The following is an 18895-nucleotide window of genomic DNA, read 5'->3' as shown; positions in this document are numbered from 1 at the left end:
GTGTTTCTGTATTTGGTTGTGTTTTCTCTATCTGCAGCGTGTTTCTGTATTTGGTTGTGTTTTCTCTATCTATTGTGTTTCTGTACTTGGTGATGTTTTCTCTATCTGCAGTGTGTTTCTGTATTTGGTTGTGTTTTCTCTATCTACAGCGTGTTTCTGTATCTGGTTTTATTTTTCCTATTTGAATGTTTTCTTAATTTGCAGTTTGTTGAGCTCTCAGAGACACCGTACTATCCCAACCATTTATATTGGCCTCGCTTTTAATATTTAAAAACTATTTCTTTCTATAGATTTATATTCTGTTTCAGTTTAACTTGCTGAATAACCCCCCCGCCCCTTCCCCCGCCCACCACACACGCACACACACACACACACACACGCACACACAAACACACATGTTCATGATGGGGAGATTAAGACTTGAAAATACCAGAATTGTCCTTTTAAGATTCTTTCTCTGTAAAACATGTCCGGACTTTAACAACAGTTATAAAACACACTTTGTTTCCTTCATGTTCATCAAACGGAAGAGTCCATGATTTTTCCCCCTTTTTTTTATACTCACCCTGCAATACTTGACCCTTCAGAGTTCTTCGAGAGGATGGATGTTATAACTCTTGCACAGCATTGATGGTGAAAGGTTTCTATAAAAGTAGCTCTGATAAATGCTGACCCAGATGTTCATGTACAGGACGGGTCAGTTGTGTGCAGCTCAGTTTATACCTGAGTCTAGTTAAAGTTGTCTTTGAGCATCAGGTATCTAACCCACCGGCCTACTCACTACTGTTGTTTTTGGCGTGCAGGGTCATGTCTGTTGAAAGGTCTCAGGTGCTATCGATTTAATAAACCTGATTGTGATCCAGGTATGTAAACCTTGTCCAATAAGAGTCCATCGATGTGGATGAGTCAACAGGGAGGGGTACTTCTGGTAGATTCCAGCAGTGACCCTGACTTTCTTCAGATAAGATGTGACAGGCTTCGCAGTAAACCACTGTTTCACACACAAACCCTCTGTGTTGCAGTGGATTCTCTCCCCCCCCCCACACCCCCACACCCCTTCAGCAGTGGATCTCATAGGCGATCTGAGAGTCCATGAATAGGCCTGTGTGGTTAAGAAACATCCCTTCTGCCTCTGACGTAATCACGGGTTTGGCTTCCCCTCCCTCGCCCGCCATTCTCCTCATGGTCCGTATATCGCCCTCTTGCAGCTGCTGCTGCTGCAGCTTTTTGTTGGGGGCCAGAGTGGGACTCATGGGCTGGCCCGGCCCCGAGGAGGAGAGGGTGTGGCTGGAGGTGGTGTCGGACGGAGCGGGGCAACCCAGGTTGGTGGTGGAGACGGCCGTGGGTGGGGCGGGAGGCAGCACGGGCTTGGCCCTGTTGAGGACGTACATCTCGTGGCCGCGCTCGTCGCGGTACTCCTCCAGCTGGGCGAAGGTGGTGGGGCCGTCGGAGTAGTCGTTCACGTACAGGATGCTCTCCTCCTGTGGGTTAAAAATTCATCGCTTTTGGGGTACAGTATTATACAATATAAAGGGGAAAAATGGCACACATTTTCAGTGTAATCAGTGGAGCGAGATGGCGCTGCAGATGGCAGGGATGGGGAATTACTAAGCCAAAACCATCTTTGGCTTTGATATTGGACATTACCTGATTGCTGACCCGGCTTACCTTATGCAGAACTGGCTCATGAAGCCCTTTTTTCAGATGCTGGCAGACTTACACACCTATAATTACAGGCTGAGCAATGCACACAGTCAGTATTAAAAGAATGATGAAGGTGCCTCCTAAAAAGAAATGACTGCAAGCTGGAGCTGAGCTAAGAAAAAATGGTGCTGATCTGCTACGTGCTTCATAACATTTGTGAGGAACACGGTGACAATTTTACTGAAGAGCAGCCAGACGGGCGTCTAAAGATTAAGCCTCCTGTTCAGGCATTAAATGAGCAAGGTAATCCAGAAGAGGCTCACATTAGAGTTAATGGAGTAATTTGAGAGAGGGGACGAGTGATCGCCCCGCTGCCATAGTTTTGTAACCCACCCTATTTGTTTCCCGGCAGACAGAACTTCACCAAATATGGTGCACTTGCTCTGGGAGGTCATATTGATTGGTGCATGTGGGCGTGGCCTACTTCGCACTATATGCTTATGCCTTTGCTCAATTTGCTGCGAGCTTGGAACAAGCTAGAGCCATGAAACTTGGCACCATAACTTGAAATGATGTGCTATTACCTCATGCAGATCCTCTCTCTTATCAGGTTGGACACTAAAACTGTGTTATTTGCTAATTCGACAAAATGTGCCATTTACTCTTTTACAGAAAAATAGACACAAACCTTCTCAGCTCCGTCGGTTTCCTTCTCTCGATGGTGATGTCGGCTGTAGATCATGGCGACCAGCAGCAGGGCGGTCAGAGCCAGCAGGGAGATGCCCACGGCGATGGCGGTCTGAGTGGCGGCTCCCAGAGCACTGAAGGCCATGCTGCCCAGAGCGTACAAGGGCTCCCGGCTCACGTCCGAACCCACGGCGTGACCGTGGGTCCTCAGCCTGGGCCAGGAAGGCGAGTAGGGCGAGGACACCTGGGACCACGAGGCCCAGATGGCGGAGGAAGACGAAGTGGACGAGTTGATGGCGAGCTGAAAGGTCACCCTGGCCACGCCCCCCGCGTTCCAGGCTTCGCATTCGTAGAAACCCGCGTGAGCCACGGTCACGTTGCTTAGAAACAGCATGCCGCTGCCGGTGTCGGGGTCAAAGCGCTCGCCGTCGGTCTTCTGCAGACTGACTCGGCCTTCCTCCGAGGGTTCCTCTACTCCACCCGTTCCACCCACTCCTCCAGCACCCAGCTCCTGAACCAGGCCTCGGGGAGAAAGCACCACTTTGCCCTGGGACGCCTTCCTCCAGGTCACCTGGAAAGGCATGCAGTGTTTCATGATCAGCTATTTGATGTTATCTTGGATTTCTACAACCGATGATCATAATTCTAACAGCTCCTCCACAGCTGACCGAGAGTGTCAGTAGTCCGGCCCTGTCCTCTGCGGCAACGTGATGGTGAGACAGCGCTGATTAAATATTGAGCAATTTGATTAGAGATTTGAGGCTTATATGATCTGCATTTGAAATGTGCTCACTAGCACAAATAACACTGCTGGTTTGAATGTTTATGATAAAGTGGATCTATAAGTAACGTGTGATATGAGGTGAAATCATAAGTGTGAGAGGCGTAATTATACGTATAATGATTACTCTCACATTTAATTTCTACAATCCTGCTTCATATCATCACCTCACACCATCTGCGTCGGCAACTTCCCATCTCCGTAATGTGCGTACGCGCGGGTCAGAGTTTCCGTACAGGTGCGCGCATTCTCCCGTCAAGATCACAACTGTTGCGTGGGAAGTGGCGTACGCAACATTTCAGGCCCCGTTTCGTGCAAACGCAACGGTTATAAATGAGACCCCAGAACTTTAAAACAGCCTCTTTTATCTGAGAAACCATGCTGGTTGCTGTGTTTCTGTCTTCACCTTTAATCTACTTTTACCTGCTGATGCCTTAAAGAATTAATGATGATGGACCGTCCTGTACTTCTCATTTGTCTTCCTTTTTTCATCTTCCTCCTCTTCTTCCTCTTCAAAATGCACCGGCCTCAACCCACAGCTGTTATAACAGCTATCATTTATTTTTGTGATATAAGCATTTTTTCACATCCTTCACATCCTAAACCAGCGGTCAGCAACCTTTACTATCAAAAGAGCCATTTTAGGCAAAAAAAACCCAACTAAATCTGTCTGGAGTGGCAAAACATTTGAGCATTGTAATGAAGGTAACACAGTTTATAGTCTAAGTATATAGTATATAAGTCTAATGCAGTGAGGGCCAAAGTGCAAATGTACTACGGAGTATTAGGGCCACATTGAGGGGAAAAGAAATTGTTATTTCCAGAATAAAGTCATAATATTACAAGAAAAAAAGTCATAATATTACGAGAATAAAGGCATAACTTAACATGAAAAATGTCGTAATATTTCCAGAATAAAGTCATATCTTAACGTGTAAAAAGGTGTAATATTACGAGAATAAAGTCATAACAGTACGAAAAAAAAGTTGTAATATTATGAGAATAAAGTGATAACTTTACGAGAAAAAAAGAAAATAACACTTAAATTACTACTTTATAATATTATGACTTTATTCTGATAATACTACAACTTTTTTCCTTTTAAACCTTTGACTTTATTCTCATAATCTCAGATTTATTTTTGTTCCTCATTGTGGCCCTAATACTCCGTCATACCGTCGTACCATAGACCTACAACAATGATAAATCAAAATGAAAATGTAAACGAAAACAGTTATTCATTTCCATTTTAAAAAATCCACAGGGAGCCACTAGAGAGGAGCTAAAGAGCCGCATGTGGCTCCAGAGCTGCAGGTTGCAGACCCCTGTATTAAGCAAGTGAATCATTTTCAGGTGATGACACGCAAACTGTTGCGAGACTATTGTGGATGTTGAAGCAAACCAGCGTCGTGGAAACTGCTGGAAGTTATTCTTATTCATTTTTAAAGTATCCCTACCTGTGGCCGAGGGTAACCGGAGGCGTGGCAGGACACCCTGAGGCTCTCTCCCAGCCGCACGGCTAGCCTCCTGGGTTCCAGCTGCACCAGCGGAGGGATACACACCAAGCTATTGAGGGGGACCTCCACCAGGCTGAGGTGGGAGAGGCGCGGCGGCTCGGTGCACACCAGTCGGCGTTCTGCGGAGCTGAGCAGCCGCTGGCCCGCCTCGTCGATCCAGCTCCTCAGCCAGTGGAGAGCGCAGTCACAGCGCCACGGGTTGTCTACGGCAGAGCAGATGACAGGAGGTTAGGTTTGGAAACCCTTGACGCTGAGCCGGTCGAGGTCCGAGTCATTGACGGTGGTGGTGGTAGGTAAGAAGACATTTCAGAGTACTGCAAGACAATGTTTTTTTGATGTGTAAATAAGGTATGTAAGGAATGTATTTGACAGGAGGGTTAGGAATGTTTTCGGACTGACCTCTGGAAAAACGAGGAAACTGCACTGACTGAATTAAAGGTCATACAAAGAAAGAGAAATGCATTGACTATACAGTATATATAAACAGTATATACACTGATCAACATTATGACCACTGACAGGTGAAGTGAATAACATTGACTATCTCGTTACCATGGCACCTGGCAGTGGGGGATGGGGGAGATATATTAGACAGCAATTGAACATTTTGAACTTTGTGTTGGAAGCAGAAAAAATGGGCCAGCGTAAGGATGCGAGCAACTTTGACAAGGGCCAAATAGTGCTGGCTAGACGAATGGGTCAGAGCATCTCCAGAACTGCAGCTCTTGTGGGATGTTCCCGGTCTGCAGTCAGGATCTACCAAAAGTGGTCCAAGGAAGGAAAACCGGTGAACCGGCGACAGGGTCAGACCCGAGGCTCATTGATGCACGTGGGGAGTGAAGGCCGGCCCGTGTTGTATGATCCAGTAGAAGAGCTACTGCAGCTCAAACTGCTGAAAAAGTTAATGCTGGTTCCGATAGAAAGGTGTCAGAACACACAGTGCATCGCAGTTTGTTGTGTATGGGGCTGCGTAGCCGCAGACCGGTCAGGGTGACCCATGCTGACCCGTGTCCACCGACAAAAGCGCCTACAGAGCTGGACCAGGAGCGATGGAAGAAGGTGGCCCGGTCTGATGAATCACGTTTTCATTAACATCATGTGGACGGCGACGAGTTGGAGGTGTCGACTCGGCCTCCAAATTCTCCAGATCTCAATCCAATTGAGCATCTGTGGGATGTGCTGGACAAACAAGTGCGATCCACGGAGGCCCCACCTCGCAACTTACACAGGACTTAAAGGATCTGCTACTGACGGCTTGGTGCCAGATACCACAGCAGACCTTCAGAGGTCTAGTGGAGTCCATGCCTCGACGGGTCAGGGCTGTTTTGCAGCAAAAGGGGGACCTACTCAATATTAGGCAGGTGGTCATAATGTATATACTATATATACATATATATATATATATATATATATATATATATATAAAATTGAGAACCATTGTTCAGTTGTCAGTCGAGAGGGGTCTGCCTGCCTGGTCTATATGAATGGTAGTTTTCCTCAGGTTGTTCCCCAGGCAACATGTATGCCAGTAATTCAGTCTCACCTGTGATTCGCAGCACCTGTAGGCTGACCAGAGGTCGCAATGACGCAGGGCCGATGGTGTGGAGGTTGTTTCTGCTCAGGTCCAGCAGAGCCAGAGAAGTCAAACCAACTAGAGCCTGGTCTGCTAACAACTCTATACTGTTGTGCTGCAAATGGAGCTCCTGCAGACGCTGTACAGACATGGAGGGAATGGTACAGATCATCTAGGGCAGAGGTCAGCAACCTTTACTATCAAAAGAGACATTTTAGGCAAAAAAAAAAAAAATCTGTCTGGAGCCGCATTTGAGTATTGTGATGAATGTAACACAGTTTATAGTCTAAGTATATAGTATATAAGTCTAATGCAGTGAAGGCAAAAGAGCAAATGTACTACGGAGTATTAGGGCCACATTGAGGGAAACAAGATCGGTGATTTCCAGAATAAAGTCATAATATTACGAGAATAAAGTCATAACTTAACATGAAAAAAAAGTCGTAATTTAGGAGAATAAAGTCATAACTTTCCGAGAAAAAAAGTTGTAATATTACGAGAATAAAGTCATAACTTAACGTAAAAAAAAAGTTGTAATATTACGAGAATAAAGTCATAGCTTTACGAGAAAAAAAGTTGTAATATTACGAGAATAAACTCATAACCTTACGAGAAAAAAAGAAAATAACATGTAAAATTACTACTTTATAATATTATGACTTTATTATCATAATACTACGACTTTTTTCTCGTAATCTAAGATTTATTATTTTTTCCTGAATGTGGCCCTAATACACCGTCATACATTAGACCTACAACAATGATAAATAAAAATGAAAATGTAAACAAAAAACAGTTATTCATTTCCATTTTTAAAAATCCACAGGGAGCCACTGGAGAGGAGCTAAAGCCGCAGGTTGCAGACCCCTGATCTAGGGATTGAACAAAAACTGCTATTCTGAGCAGGACATGGAGAACGCATCGTGCATAGATAGCTTTATATTGAGTTGATTGTTAACATTTGTTAAAAGTGACATGCGACGGACATCATACGTGTGCTCTAACATGCCTTACCTGTAAACCACTGAAGGTGTAGTCCAGCAGGCGTGTGATGTCATTTCCTGCCAGGTAAAGAATGCGGAGATGTTCGAGTCCCTGAAACATGTCAGCCGTCACCAGGTGGACACGGTTACCGTTCAGAGCCAGCTCCAACAACTGACCCTGGTTCTGGAACGAGCCGGGCTCCACTGCTGAGATGGTGTTGTTCTGGAGGAAGAGGAACATAAGAGGGCGATCAAACTAAAATCTTTGTGACTGGTTATTGCTCAGAAACATCAGCTTCTACTGCTGATATTATATTTTCTTCTGTTTTGTTCCTTACCGGCCGCAACAGACACCTGACTTGGTTCCATCTTGGTTAGAATTTATTTTTCACCCACAGTGAAATATGGAGAGGGACTCTGTTCGTCTGTTTGTCGATCTTACCGCCACATACTGTAGATACCAGTGATTTGGATTTCCACTTAAAGTGGCACTAGTCAGTATATTTTTGGCATCATTGGGCAAAAATTCCACAATAACCTTTCAGCATATTGTAATTCAAGTGTTCTGAGAGATAACTAGACTTCTGCTCCTCCTCATGGCTCTGTTTTCAGGTTTTAGAAATTCTAGTCCGTGACGGGAGACTTTGACCAATCACAGGTCATTTCATTGAGAGAGCGTTCCTATTGGCTGTGCTCCGGTCATGTGACCGGAACTTGGCGTTCCTTCAACAGATTTCACAATGGCGGCGGCATCACAAACTTTCTCATTTTACACTTAAACCGTGCTCTACAAGATGATTCTGACAATGATTTATTTAACCAGCTCTCATAAACGGCAGCTGGACAGCCGACCTCAGACCAACTCTTACTGCTTGTTTTCCTCCAGTCTGTGAAATGTTGCAGATGCCGTTAGGAGCACCGGAGGACACAGAGGCACATGATTTTTTTCAGGTTACCTGTTTCATGTACTACTGTCACTATATAGCGACCGTTTAATTCTTTTTTTTTAATCAAATTTGCTCCAATCTCGCGTACTTCAGCTTTAAAGGTGAACTCCACTGATTTTCCACATCAAGGTCTGTTTCCAGGTGTTGGGGGGGAACTACTGCATATGTGAAAAGTATAGTATAAAACCTTTAGTATCTCCAGAGGGAGCTGTGTGAAGTCTGACAAATGTCCTCAAGTGATGTCACTTGAGTCAGCGTCGGTTGGGGCTGAAGACTACAAGTTTGAAAAGGAAAAAATCCAGAAGTGTGGAGTTAAAAATTAGTGAGCTTACCAGACCTCTGCAGCCCGCTGCATTGTGGGTAATGTACGGCCAGGATTTGATAAGAAATGCGAATGTGTGGAATAAAAATATCTCTGGTTCTGCTGCATCAGTTTTTAACCTTTATTTATCCATCATGTGCCCAACAGTGTTATAAGAGTGCAATGCTGAATCGGTGTAGTTGTCTTTTAAAGGTATTATATCATATACTATCAAACCATGGTATAATCATTAGTAAGACTATTGTGAGACCATTGTGGAAAACTGATAGCCTCTTATCTCCCACCAGTGGAGTTATAAGTGACGGTGTTCCTCAAAACTTGGACCAGAATAGAGTACAGCATATAGAAGACATCTATCTTAAAACAGCTTGATGTTCTTTTGTTTGGTAGTAGGAGGGTTGCCAGTTGATTTCTGATAAACCTCTTTGCATTTTATTTGCTGAATTCAAAATTCAGAACATTAATACAGAAGAAAACAAAAATTTGCTATATAAAGATATAGTGGAGTAATATCTACCTGAACTGAGAGCGAAGTCACTCTCCCTCTGTGAATACTGTAATCCGAGCTTTTCTGTGCTTTGTTTATGTAGCTGGTCCGGCCGCTATTGCATGTTAGTCTCTCCCTTCATGTCCCACTGAGAGCCGTGTGGAGGAAAACCCTCAATCATAGGTATGCTCTGATTTCAAATTTAGCACCTTTGATAGCGGTAACATAACATAATGGAACTTATCCCTTCGGAAGCTGTTACCTAATGGCTCAAATCATCAATGTTTTACAAAATTTGGGACCCCCTCTAGAATTGGAATAGTGGGTACACAGACTTCGCAGAGTGTTAAGTGGTAAAGATGATGATACTACCAAAAATCAATTACCTATTCACTATGATCCCAGTTCAATTCACAGTCAAAGTAAACACTCATAACAAAATTATATTGGACAAACAAAAAAAACCTGAATAAAACTGGCTACAAAACAAAAATTAAAAACTCAAGGGGGGCTAGAGGCACCCAATTTGCAGCGCTATTACCTAGCCAACCAACTACAATATATGACCAAATGGATCCACAAATCCCATCATCACTCATGGCTGGACATAGAGTGAACAGAATGCCAAGAAATAGTAATCAAGGATCTATCTCTCCTCAGCAACAGTATTAAAAAAACACAACTGCTTTAAAATCACCGCAATTGCCACAACTCTGTCAGCCTGGTGGAAAATGACAAACTTCACACCCAGCTCCCTTTGGCACAACCCAGATGTTTGCGTTAACAAATCACCCATGACAGGGACTAAATGGAAGGAAAAAGGCATAACACATCTTCACCGAAAATAATACTTTATTCACCTTCCCCGGCAGGGGCAATATACTTAGAGTATACTCAATTAAAGCATGCAATCAAGGCAAAAAATCCAACACATCCAATAACAACCTTCAACCACCACTGCCATTAGACAGCACCATTAAAATTGCTAACTCAGAAAAACCTCTGTGAAAATAATACAAACAATTTTTTTATCTTCCACTGATGCCACCATATCTCTTCCAATAAATAAATGGGAAAATGATCTTAACATCAGCACCAAGAATGACTTTTGGACTCAAATATGTAAAAATATTTTCAACGTATCCATGAACACAAGACTAGTCCAATACAAAGTCATACACAGAATACATATTACGCGGCACACGATGGAACACATAATGAATCTAACCAAATCAGATATATGCACTCACTGTCCCCTTAACACAACTGACCACTATTTCCATGCCCACCAGTACAATACCTGGGGCATTATGCATGTGAAACATCAAACATATTGCATTCTTATACTGGCTGCATGAAATACTTTGTCATGCCAGAGAGACTTCCCCTCTCGCATAAAAACACCTTTTTGGGCCGTAATTGCATTTCACTGTGTTGTATCCCTACTGTGAAGCTTCGCCACACTAGTAAAAACAAAGTATAAAAATAAATATAATATACAAATGCATAAATGGATTAACTTGTGACATGGACAAAAGCTTAGCGGGGCAAAACTTTGATTTGAGGAATCAATAGCCAATGAACAAATCCCTGGCTCCAATTCAGAACCGGTTCTTTATATCCAACACTGTAGGTCTGTGTGTGTATGTGTGCTTTTTACCTGCAGGTATAAGTAATGCAGGTGCCTCAGCCGAGTGAGGTCCTGTCGACGGATCTGACCAATCACATTGTCCTGGAGGAAGATGGTCTAGATAGAGAAAACACAAAATGAAGACGGATGAAGGGAGAGTTTCAGTCAGTGTTAGGATAACGCTTTAGTGTAGTTTGAATGAATGTCTTTTAGATGGAGGTGTGGTGTAGGCAGGTGATAGGAGGCAGGGTTAGAACTGACGTCAGTCACACTTGGGAGGGGTGGTGGCTTTGACTCATTAGGCGTCATCTGTGGCACCTGTGGGAAGCAGAGATTCGTGGGGTCTGAGCTGGTACGGAAGCATCATGAGGAAGACGCCGGAGGCAAGACTGAGATGGTGTTTGTCTCAGAAACCGCCACGAACCGTCACTGTGGATAAAATTTTCGCCCTGAACATTCACATCAAAGAGTGGGCTGGCCGACCGGGCCGACGGACCTGCACCCATAGGGTTGTCCAGAGGAGTCGCCCAATCCGAGCGAGCTGGTCGCAGTAACGTGAAACGAGAATGGTGGCCTGACAACGTGAGTCAACCACACCCACACCTCCCAGATGGGAAAGGTTGCATTCACCAACGGAAGTCCAGGTCACATCTTTCACATCTAATAGAACATGTAAGGACAGGCACTAGGTTACTGGATTGCTAACCTTAGCTATTTAAGATGTATTCACAAGCCTGGTTTAGCATAGTAGGGTAACAATTTGGGGGCTCGTCCGGAATGTAAAACTAAGCGTTTGTTGTTCAGAGGTTGTAGTTTGTATCGCGTGGGGATATGCGTGCTCCGGTTCTAGTCGCATGTGGCCTGTTTAGTTAGTTGTTAGCATACAGGTGGCTGTTGCAGGAGCTAACAGTGAGTAGGCTGACCTTTTGTTTGTATTCCGCTCAGGCGATACGTTAGATAGTCATTTTGAAGTTTAAGTTTGGTGCCCGAGTTTTGCCGTAGTGTGTTATCCTCTGGCTTGAGTTTTGGCTGTAGCACTTTTTGGGGTTAAGCGCAACCTAATGTTACTGCTTGGGATATTGTGTGCTTACATCTGCCTGGTTAGAGTATCGATTTTGGCCTCGTATGTTTAGGGTGTGATAGTTAGCTTGCAGGTGCATGGTGGTTGGAGTGCTAAACATCCTAGTTTGGATGGATATGACTTTGTGTTTTGTGCATTCCAGTTGATTAATATGATGTGGGTGTCATATATTTTGTCCCGATAGGGGAGGGATGACATGATTATGATAGGACACAGGATCAGAACTGATGTCTCACTTGAGAGGGTTGGTGGCTTTGACTCATTAGCCACCATCAGTGGCACCTGTGAGAAGCAGAGATTTGTGGGGTTTGAGCTGGTTTGAAAAAAAAACTAAATCTGTCTGGCGCCGCAAAACATTTGAGTATTGTGATGAAGGTAACACAGTTTATAGTCTTAGTATATAGTATATAAGTCTAATGCAGTGAGGGCCAAAGTGCAAATGTACTACGGAGTATTAGGGCTATATTGAAGGAAAACAAATCGGAGATTTCCAAAATAAAGTCACAATTTAACGAGAAAAAAAGAAAAAAGTCGTAATATTACAGGAATAAAGTCATAACTTTACGAGAAAAAAAGTTGTAATATTCCGAAAATAAAGTCATAACTTTACGAGAAAAAAGCCGTAATATTACGAGGATAAAGTCATAACTTTACGAGAAAAAAAAGTCGTAATATTACGAGAATAAAGTCATAACTTTATGAGAAAAAAAGTCGTAATATTAGGAGAATAAAGTCATAACTTAAGGAGAAAACTAAATTCGCAATATTATGAGAATAAAGTCAGAACTTGATGAGAAAAAAAGAAAAAAACACGTAAAATTACTACTTTATAATATTATGACTTTATTATTTATTGTATCTCATAATACTACGACTTTTTTTCCTTTTAAACTTATGACTTCATTCTAATAATTTTACAACTTCTTTTCTCGTAAAAATATGACCTTATTCTCATAATATTATGACTTTATTCTCGAAATCTCAGATTTTCTTTTTTTTCCTCAATGTGGCCCTAATACTCCGTCGTACCATTGTACCATAGACCTACAACAATGATAAATAAAAATGGAAATGTAAACAAAAAACAGTTCTTCATTTCCATTTTTAAAAATCCACAGGGAGCCACTGGAGAGGGGCTAAAGAGCCGCATGTGGCTCCAGAACCGCAGGTTCCTGACCCCTGCCTTTTGTGAACCCACCGTTAGCTTTTTAAGATGTACTCACGAGCCTGGTTTAGCATAGCAGCGTTACAGTCAGCATCGGTGAATGTTTCAAAGAATTTTGGTGGTGATCTGTATGTCATTGGTTCTTTAACTCTGGTACCAGTCTGGATTGAAGCAACATCCATAAGTAATGTCCTCTTTCAGTGCAATGAACCTACCTGTGTGGATGGAGGAACGTTTTTGGGGATGTCCCTCAGGCTGGTGGAACCACACTCCACAGTTAGGCTGTAGCAGCGACAGTTCACAGGGCAGGAAGGAGATGCTCGACTACAAGCGTGGAGGGACAGGAGGAGCAAGGAGAGAGGACGCACCAAAAACACAGCCATCACACCAACAGACAGGGCTGAGGATGAGGAGAGAACAGTGAACACATACGTCAGTATTAATCAATTAACACGTTCCCATCCCAACTCGTCACATACGCACACAGTCAGACCCATTGGGGTCCCTTTTCGGGTGCAGTACAGACATTCTTAGGTTTAGGCAACAAAACCACTTAGTTAGGTTAAGGAAGAAAACAATATGGTTGAGCTTAAAATTACTACATTAGTGAAGTGAAAATGTCACTTGACATTGTAAACACAGGACACGAACGAACAGCTGATCGTAACGTAAAAGTGAAACTTAACGCACGGTACACGGACAGCGGTCTTCTGGATGAAAGCCCTGTTATTGGGCCCATCCGCCTCCCCTCCCGCCCACACATTGTGTCTCTTTTGCTCTTTAAAGGTCCCATATTATGCTCATTTTCAGGTTCATACTTGTATTTTGTGTTTCTAATAGAACATGTTTACATGCTGTAATGTTAAAAAAAAACTTTATTTCCCTCATCCTGTATGCCTGAATATGCCTGTATTTACCCTCTGTCTGAAACAGAATTGCGTTGCTAGGCAACAGCTTGGGTCCATGTATACTTCCTGTCAGCTGATGACATTCACATACACTGCAGCCAGAAATAAACTGGGACACATTTAGAATGTTTGTGTTTAAAATTGTGTCAAGGGTCTAAATATTGTATATTTGTGACATCACGAATGGGCAGAAATCCTGACAGCTTGTGTCAAATGCAGAGTTTCTGAATACGGGCTGTGTGTATTTCCCTGTATATTGAGCATTTCGATACTTTCACAGTATTTATATAGGACTTAAGCCTGCTTTATAATAAAAAAAACATGAAAATCTCACCTTTTTATAATATGGGACCTTTGGCGTTTATTGTTGCCGTGGATGGGTTTACATTGTAGTTCATCGAAAGCCTTGTGCGTTTCATACCGGCGCTAAAGGGTGCCTTGTGCGTGGGTATCACACACCGATGGGCATGGCAAAGCATCGGTAATTTACACCCTGGGAATGAGAACGGGCTGGATCAACACTCCGAGCTCAGCTTTTTGACTGATTGGGGCCAAACAACAAGTGGTCAATCCAAAGACTAGACTGTGCATAATAGTGTAGCAGCTCAGAGGGGAAACAGCCTGTCCTTCCTACAAAAATATAGCTTGACAACTATATATTGCATGAGTTGTTTTTACTATGCACTTTAATGTTAATTCTTGGAAAAAACACAAACATTTTTGGCACTATTGGGCAAAAACCCCATAATAACCTTTCAGCATATTGTAATTCAAGTGTTCTGAGAGAAATCTAGACTTCTGCTCCTCCTCATGGCTCTGTTTTCAGGCTTTAGAACATCTAGCCTGTGACGGGAGACTTTGACCAATCACTGGTCATTTCAGAGAGAGAGAGCGTTATTATGGGATTTTTGCCCAATGATGCCAAAAATATACAGCCTACTGAAGCTTTGAAATCATCAAGAATAAGAAACTGAATATAACCAGAGATAAGTTTAGATGGTCGGTAGATTAAAACGCATAAAATAGGCAATTTATTCTTTAAAATGAAACTCTCAAATGTGGAGAAGCAGCTGAGCAAGACTGGGGAACAGCTGAAATATTGTTCCCCAGTATATGACAGAAATACTGTTCCCCAGTATCTCAGCTGCAAGGCCACCGCCTCGGCCTGTCAGTCTCGGCTGATATATGACGGAAGTATATGATATGATAAATATTCTGGAGGGATGAGTCAATGAGAAGGGGCATATTCATCAGGATTAGTTCAAGACTGTGATGATAAGAAAAAGTCATGATAACATCCTGGCAGATGAAGGACTTATCGGCAAGAGATCTGACATCGAGTAAGCAGAACTGAGCTGATTCAACAGCGAGGATGGAAGAAGTGATTTTAACTGTGATGAGATTGTTTCTGTGTGGACTGAGAGTGGATTTTTTGTAATGCACTCTGCCTTTCAGTGAATTAGGGAAAACAGAAACCAAACCAGCAGGACCTGCACTGTCTGGGCTATGAAATCCAGAGCCAGGATGCTGGGCAGGGTCTTGCTGGGGACACCATCAGTTAAGACTAAAAGCGATGAAGTTAATCAAATTAAAGCTACCCTATAGCCTTTCCCATGACAAAGGCGCTGTGTACTGGACAACATTACTGTCTTTAATAAAATTATTAATAAGTATTACTAATAATAGGGCACCATCACCCTGAGATCAGGGACTAATATCCGAACCGTTGAAACGGTCTCCGAAACGGGTTGTTCACTCAAAATGTCAGAATTTAACGACTACTTTACATTTATGAGGTGAACGGTGTGAATCCGAGCACTATATCACAACCTGCTCATCACAACACATATGCACAAATAATAACAGACAAATGCTCTTTAAATGTACAATAAGTTAATATAAAGGTCCCATATTGTAAAAAGTGAGATTTTCATGTCTTTTATATTATAAAGCAGGTTTAAGTGCTATATAAATACTGTAAAACTATCAACACGCTCAATGTACGGAGAAACACACACAGCCCGTATTGAGAAATTGCGTGTTTGAAACAAGCCATTTCTGTCCATTTGTGATGTCAGAAATATACAATATTTAGACCATTTCATGGTTTTAAACATAAATATTCTAAATGTGTCCCAGTTTATTTCCTGTTGCGGTGTATGAGAATGACATCGGCTGACAGGAAGTAAACATGGACCCAAACTGTTGCCTAGCAACGCAATTCCGTTGAAATGCTCTTAAACGGAGCGTGTCAGACAGAGTGTGAATACAGGTATATTCAGGCAGACAGTATGAGAAAAATAAAGGGTTTTTGGACCATTACAGCATGTAAACATGTTCTAGTAGAAACACAAAATACAAGTATGAACCTGAAAATGAGCACGATATGGGACCTTTAACTTTAGCAATATCAATCAATAATCAATAATACTTCAAGCAATAAACAGCTGTTCAACAACAAGCAGCTATAAACACTACTCAACAATAAACAAGCATAAAGGCACGAGAGTGAGCGTGTGTGTGATGTTAACAGGGCTTTCCATGCAGGCTGTGTCTTCTTTCATTGAAACTCACGAGTAGACAGCACTGGTTCTACGAGCCAAACAATGAGCCCAAACTCGCATTTGTTGTTATACTCTGCAAACAAATTTAGAACTGCTTCAGACCATGCATAGGCACAAATGATGAAGGCCTGGCCAGCCGTCTCAATGCACAGCATTCAAATGTTGAATGAATTTAGAATTTGAATGTCAACGATATAAATGAAGCATCAAAATATTTGGTACAGCCCTATACAATTATGAAAAAAAAAAAAAATCCGGGTGAAAGTCCTTGCTGGATGTCATCACTTTCACCCTCATTTAATGCTAAAGTTGGCGAGATTGGAGCAGAAGTCTAGTTTTCTCTCAGAACACTTGAATTACAATTTGCTGAAAGGTTATTATGGAATTTTTGCCCAATGATGCCAAAAATATACTGCCTACTGAAGCTTTAACTTTGGCAAGTGTTGGGCTGACAGATCAGGTGATTCTCCTCTTCCATCTGTTTCCTTCTTTTTCTGCTGGTCACGTTATTCTTTTTTTTTTGCATCAACTTTAATATCAAACTATTTATTTTTTACCTGAGCCATATGTAGCTTAGCCTATAAGGGGACACAAAATTCCTCTTTTTTTTTCTCTCCGTCATCACCATGGAAACACTCCAGAAAAGTCTCCCTTTTCTGCCTTCCACCTCAAACACTATTGTCTCAATTTCTTCTGTAGGCTAGTTGTTGTTGTTGTTGTTGTTGTTGTTGTTGTTGTTATGTTTTTTGGCTCTATGGACCATGTTTTTCTCTTTTACATCAACATCACCCTTTCTCTATATGATAAACCTCTGGCAAATGTATTTCCTTATATGGAGAAATGGGGGCGTGGCAGTAGGCTGATTACTAATAGTGTCAATTTAGAATGATCCTGATTCACTAACACACACACACACACACACACAGACACACACACACACACACCAGTGGTAAGAACAAAACTGGCCTGTGTGCACGTGTCATGAATCTGACGGTAATTTTGCATGTGCACTTATTTTGTGCTCAAAGTAAGAACATTATTTCTTATTTCTTATTATATATATAATATTATATTTGTATTTATTATTATTTTGTATTATTATCACTATTATTATTTTTTAATAATGTTTTATATATATTATATTTTTACACATTACAAATATGAACTCTGTGACGTTTTGTGATCGGCTCATTGTTGTCATGATTTCAGAACATTTAGCCTATATACTTGTTCTGTTTTTACACCATCTATATTTTTTTATATTAATTTATAGTTTCTTCAAAAATGTTCTTCAAAAACAATCTGACAGGCTTCTCTTGATCCATATGAAGGCTCTAGGCAGGTAGAATAGGTTTAACACAGGTTTAGGCCTATAGTATATCATTCCCATTAACTGATATGGACATACAATACAATACATTATAACCCAGTAAAGCCATGTGTCAGTCAGACATGCAGTGACTGTTGTCATGAAGGCTGAAGAGGTTGAACATGCAGCGGTGCTGCTGCAGGCCACAGACAACAACAGTAAATAAGATCTGATCTCAGCACTGTGAACATGACCATCACTGCTTACATGACCTCAGTGTAGAACACCCCCCACATACACACACAGCAGAACAACATCCTCCCAGATGTTATCTGTAGAGACACATCAGGAGAATTAATCTCAACGAGGTTGTATTGTTGTTTCCTACCTCGCTGAAAAAGGAGGAGAGTCAGACGGTGATTCCTGCTCGACGCCTTCTTTGACTTATATGATCCCGATCATTCAGATGTGTTGTCGGTGTTGAAGCCGATCAGCCATCTGAGAGCAGAACAGGAGCTGATGGATGTTTCCACAGAGCTCAGAGCACCGCGGGCCGCGTCGCATCCTCCGAACACAAGAAGAAGAAACAGAAGCTACGAGATGCAGCGCGACATCAGCTGGAGCGTCGAACGAACAACGGAGGAGGAGGACCGGGCAGACGGTATAATATCTGCAGCACTACAATGTAAAACCCGCTGTGAAACGGATCAGGTGTCTCTGTTTAATCCCAACATCCAGCTGTTCACTCCCTCCGTGCACCCTCTCATCACATTAGTGCACGCTGGTGCTGATGCTGATGCTGATGCTGCTGATGATGCTGCTGCTGATGCTGCTGCTGCTCCAGAGGACCACAGTCAACACACCTTCCTGCCAGCAGCTCAACACCAAAAACACTTCCGCCCCCAAATTATTCACAATAAAAGCGTTACAACAAAAGCAAAATTGCCATCAAATTTATGTCTTACCCTGCAATTCGGTGTCAAAAATACAATTCTACATAGAACATACCAGGCTATTGATAGAGCTATTTATTTACTTTTTCAGGCTGGAAAAAGCAATCTGTTCCATGTTGCCATAACCCTAAAACACTTTCTTAAAAAATCCCCCAAAAGGCATTAAAACCAGTGCCTTTACTCCTCTTATTCCCATGTTCACGTTGGCCTGTCTATCAGCCAGTATCAGCAATCTTTTGCGACTTATTCACTCATTGTTTCTTTATGTTATGCTGGCAGTCATAGTCAGTTCAGTTGTGATTTTATTGCTATACTAGTGCAGGGGTCAGCAACCTTTACTATCA

At 42.4% G+C, this 18895-nt stretch overlaps 1 protein-coding gene across 2 annotated transcripts; it reads right to left on the bottom strand.

Annotated features, from left to right (window-relative positions):
• Positions 1–347: 347 nt before the first annotated feature.
• LOC119487819 (leucine-rich repeat-containing protein 24-like) lies at positions 348–18500 on the bottom strand. 2 transcript variants are annotated; one of them, XM_037768847.1, is made up of 8 exons: positions 17987–18500; positions 13033–13217; positions 10602–10688; positions 7217–7408; positions 6173–6341; positions 4570–4832; positions 2333–2902; positions 348–1481 (listed from the first exon to the last, which is right to left on the bottom strand). In XM_037768847.1, the coding sequence occupies exons 2-8, from the start codon at positions 13198–13200 to the stop codon at positions 1059–1061; spliced, it is 1872 nt and encodes a 623-aa protein (XP_037624775.1). In that variant the 5' UTR covers positions 13201–13217; positions 17987–18500; the 3' UTR covers positions 348–1058. The 2 variants fall into 2 exon arrangements, with proteins under 2 accessions (XP_037624775.1, XP_037624776.1); XM_037768848.1 differs by lacking the exon at positions 17987–18500 and adding an exon at positions 11889–11934 and having other exon boundaries at positions 13033–13161.
• Positions 18501–18895: the final 395 nt, after the last annotated feature.

The sequence above is a fragment of the Sebastes umbrosus genome, chromosome 5, assembly GCF_015220745.1.
Source record: "Sebastes umbrosus isolate fSebUmb1 chromosome 5, fSebUmb1.pri, whole genome shotgun sequence".
In the NCBI taxonomy this organism is placed as follows: domain Eukaryota; kingdom Metazoa; phylum Chordata; class Actinopteri; order Perciformes; family Sebastidae; genus Sebastes; species Sebastes umbrosus.
Note: the sequence above shows the minus strand (reverse complement) of the source record. Positions and strands in the feature narration are given on the sequence as shown.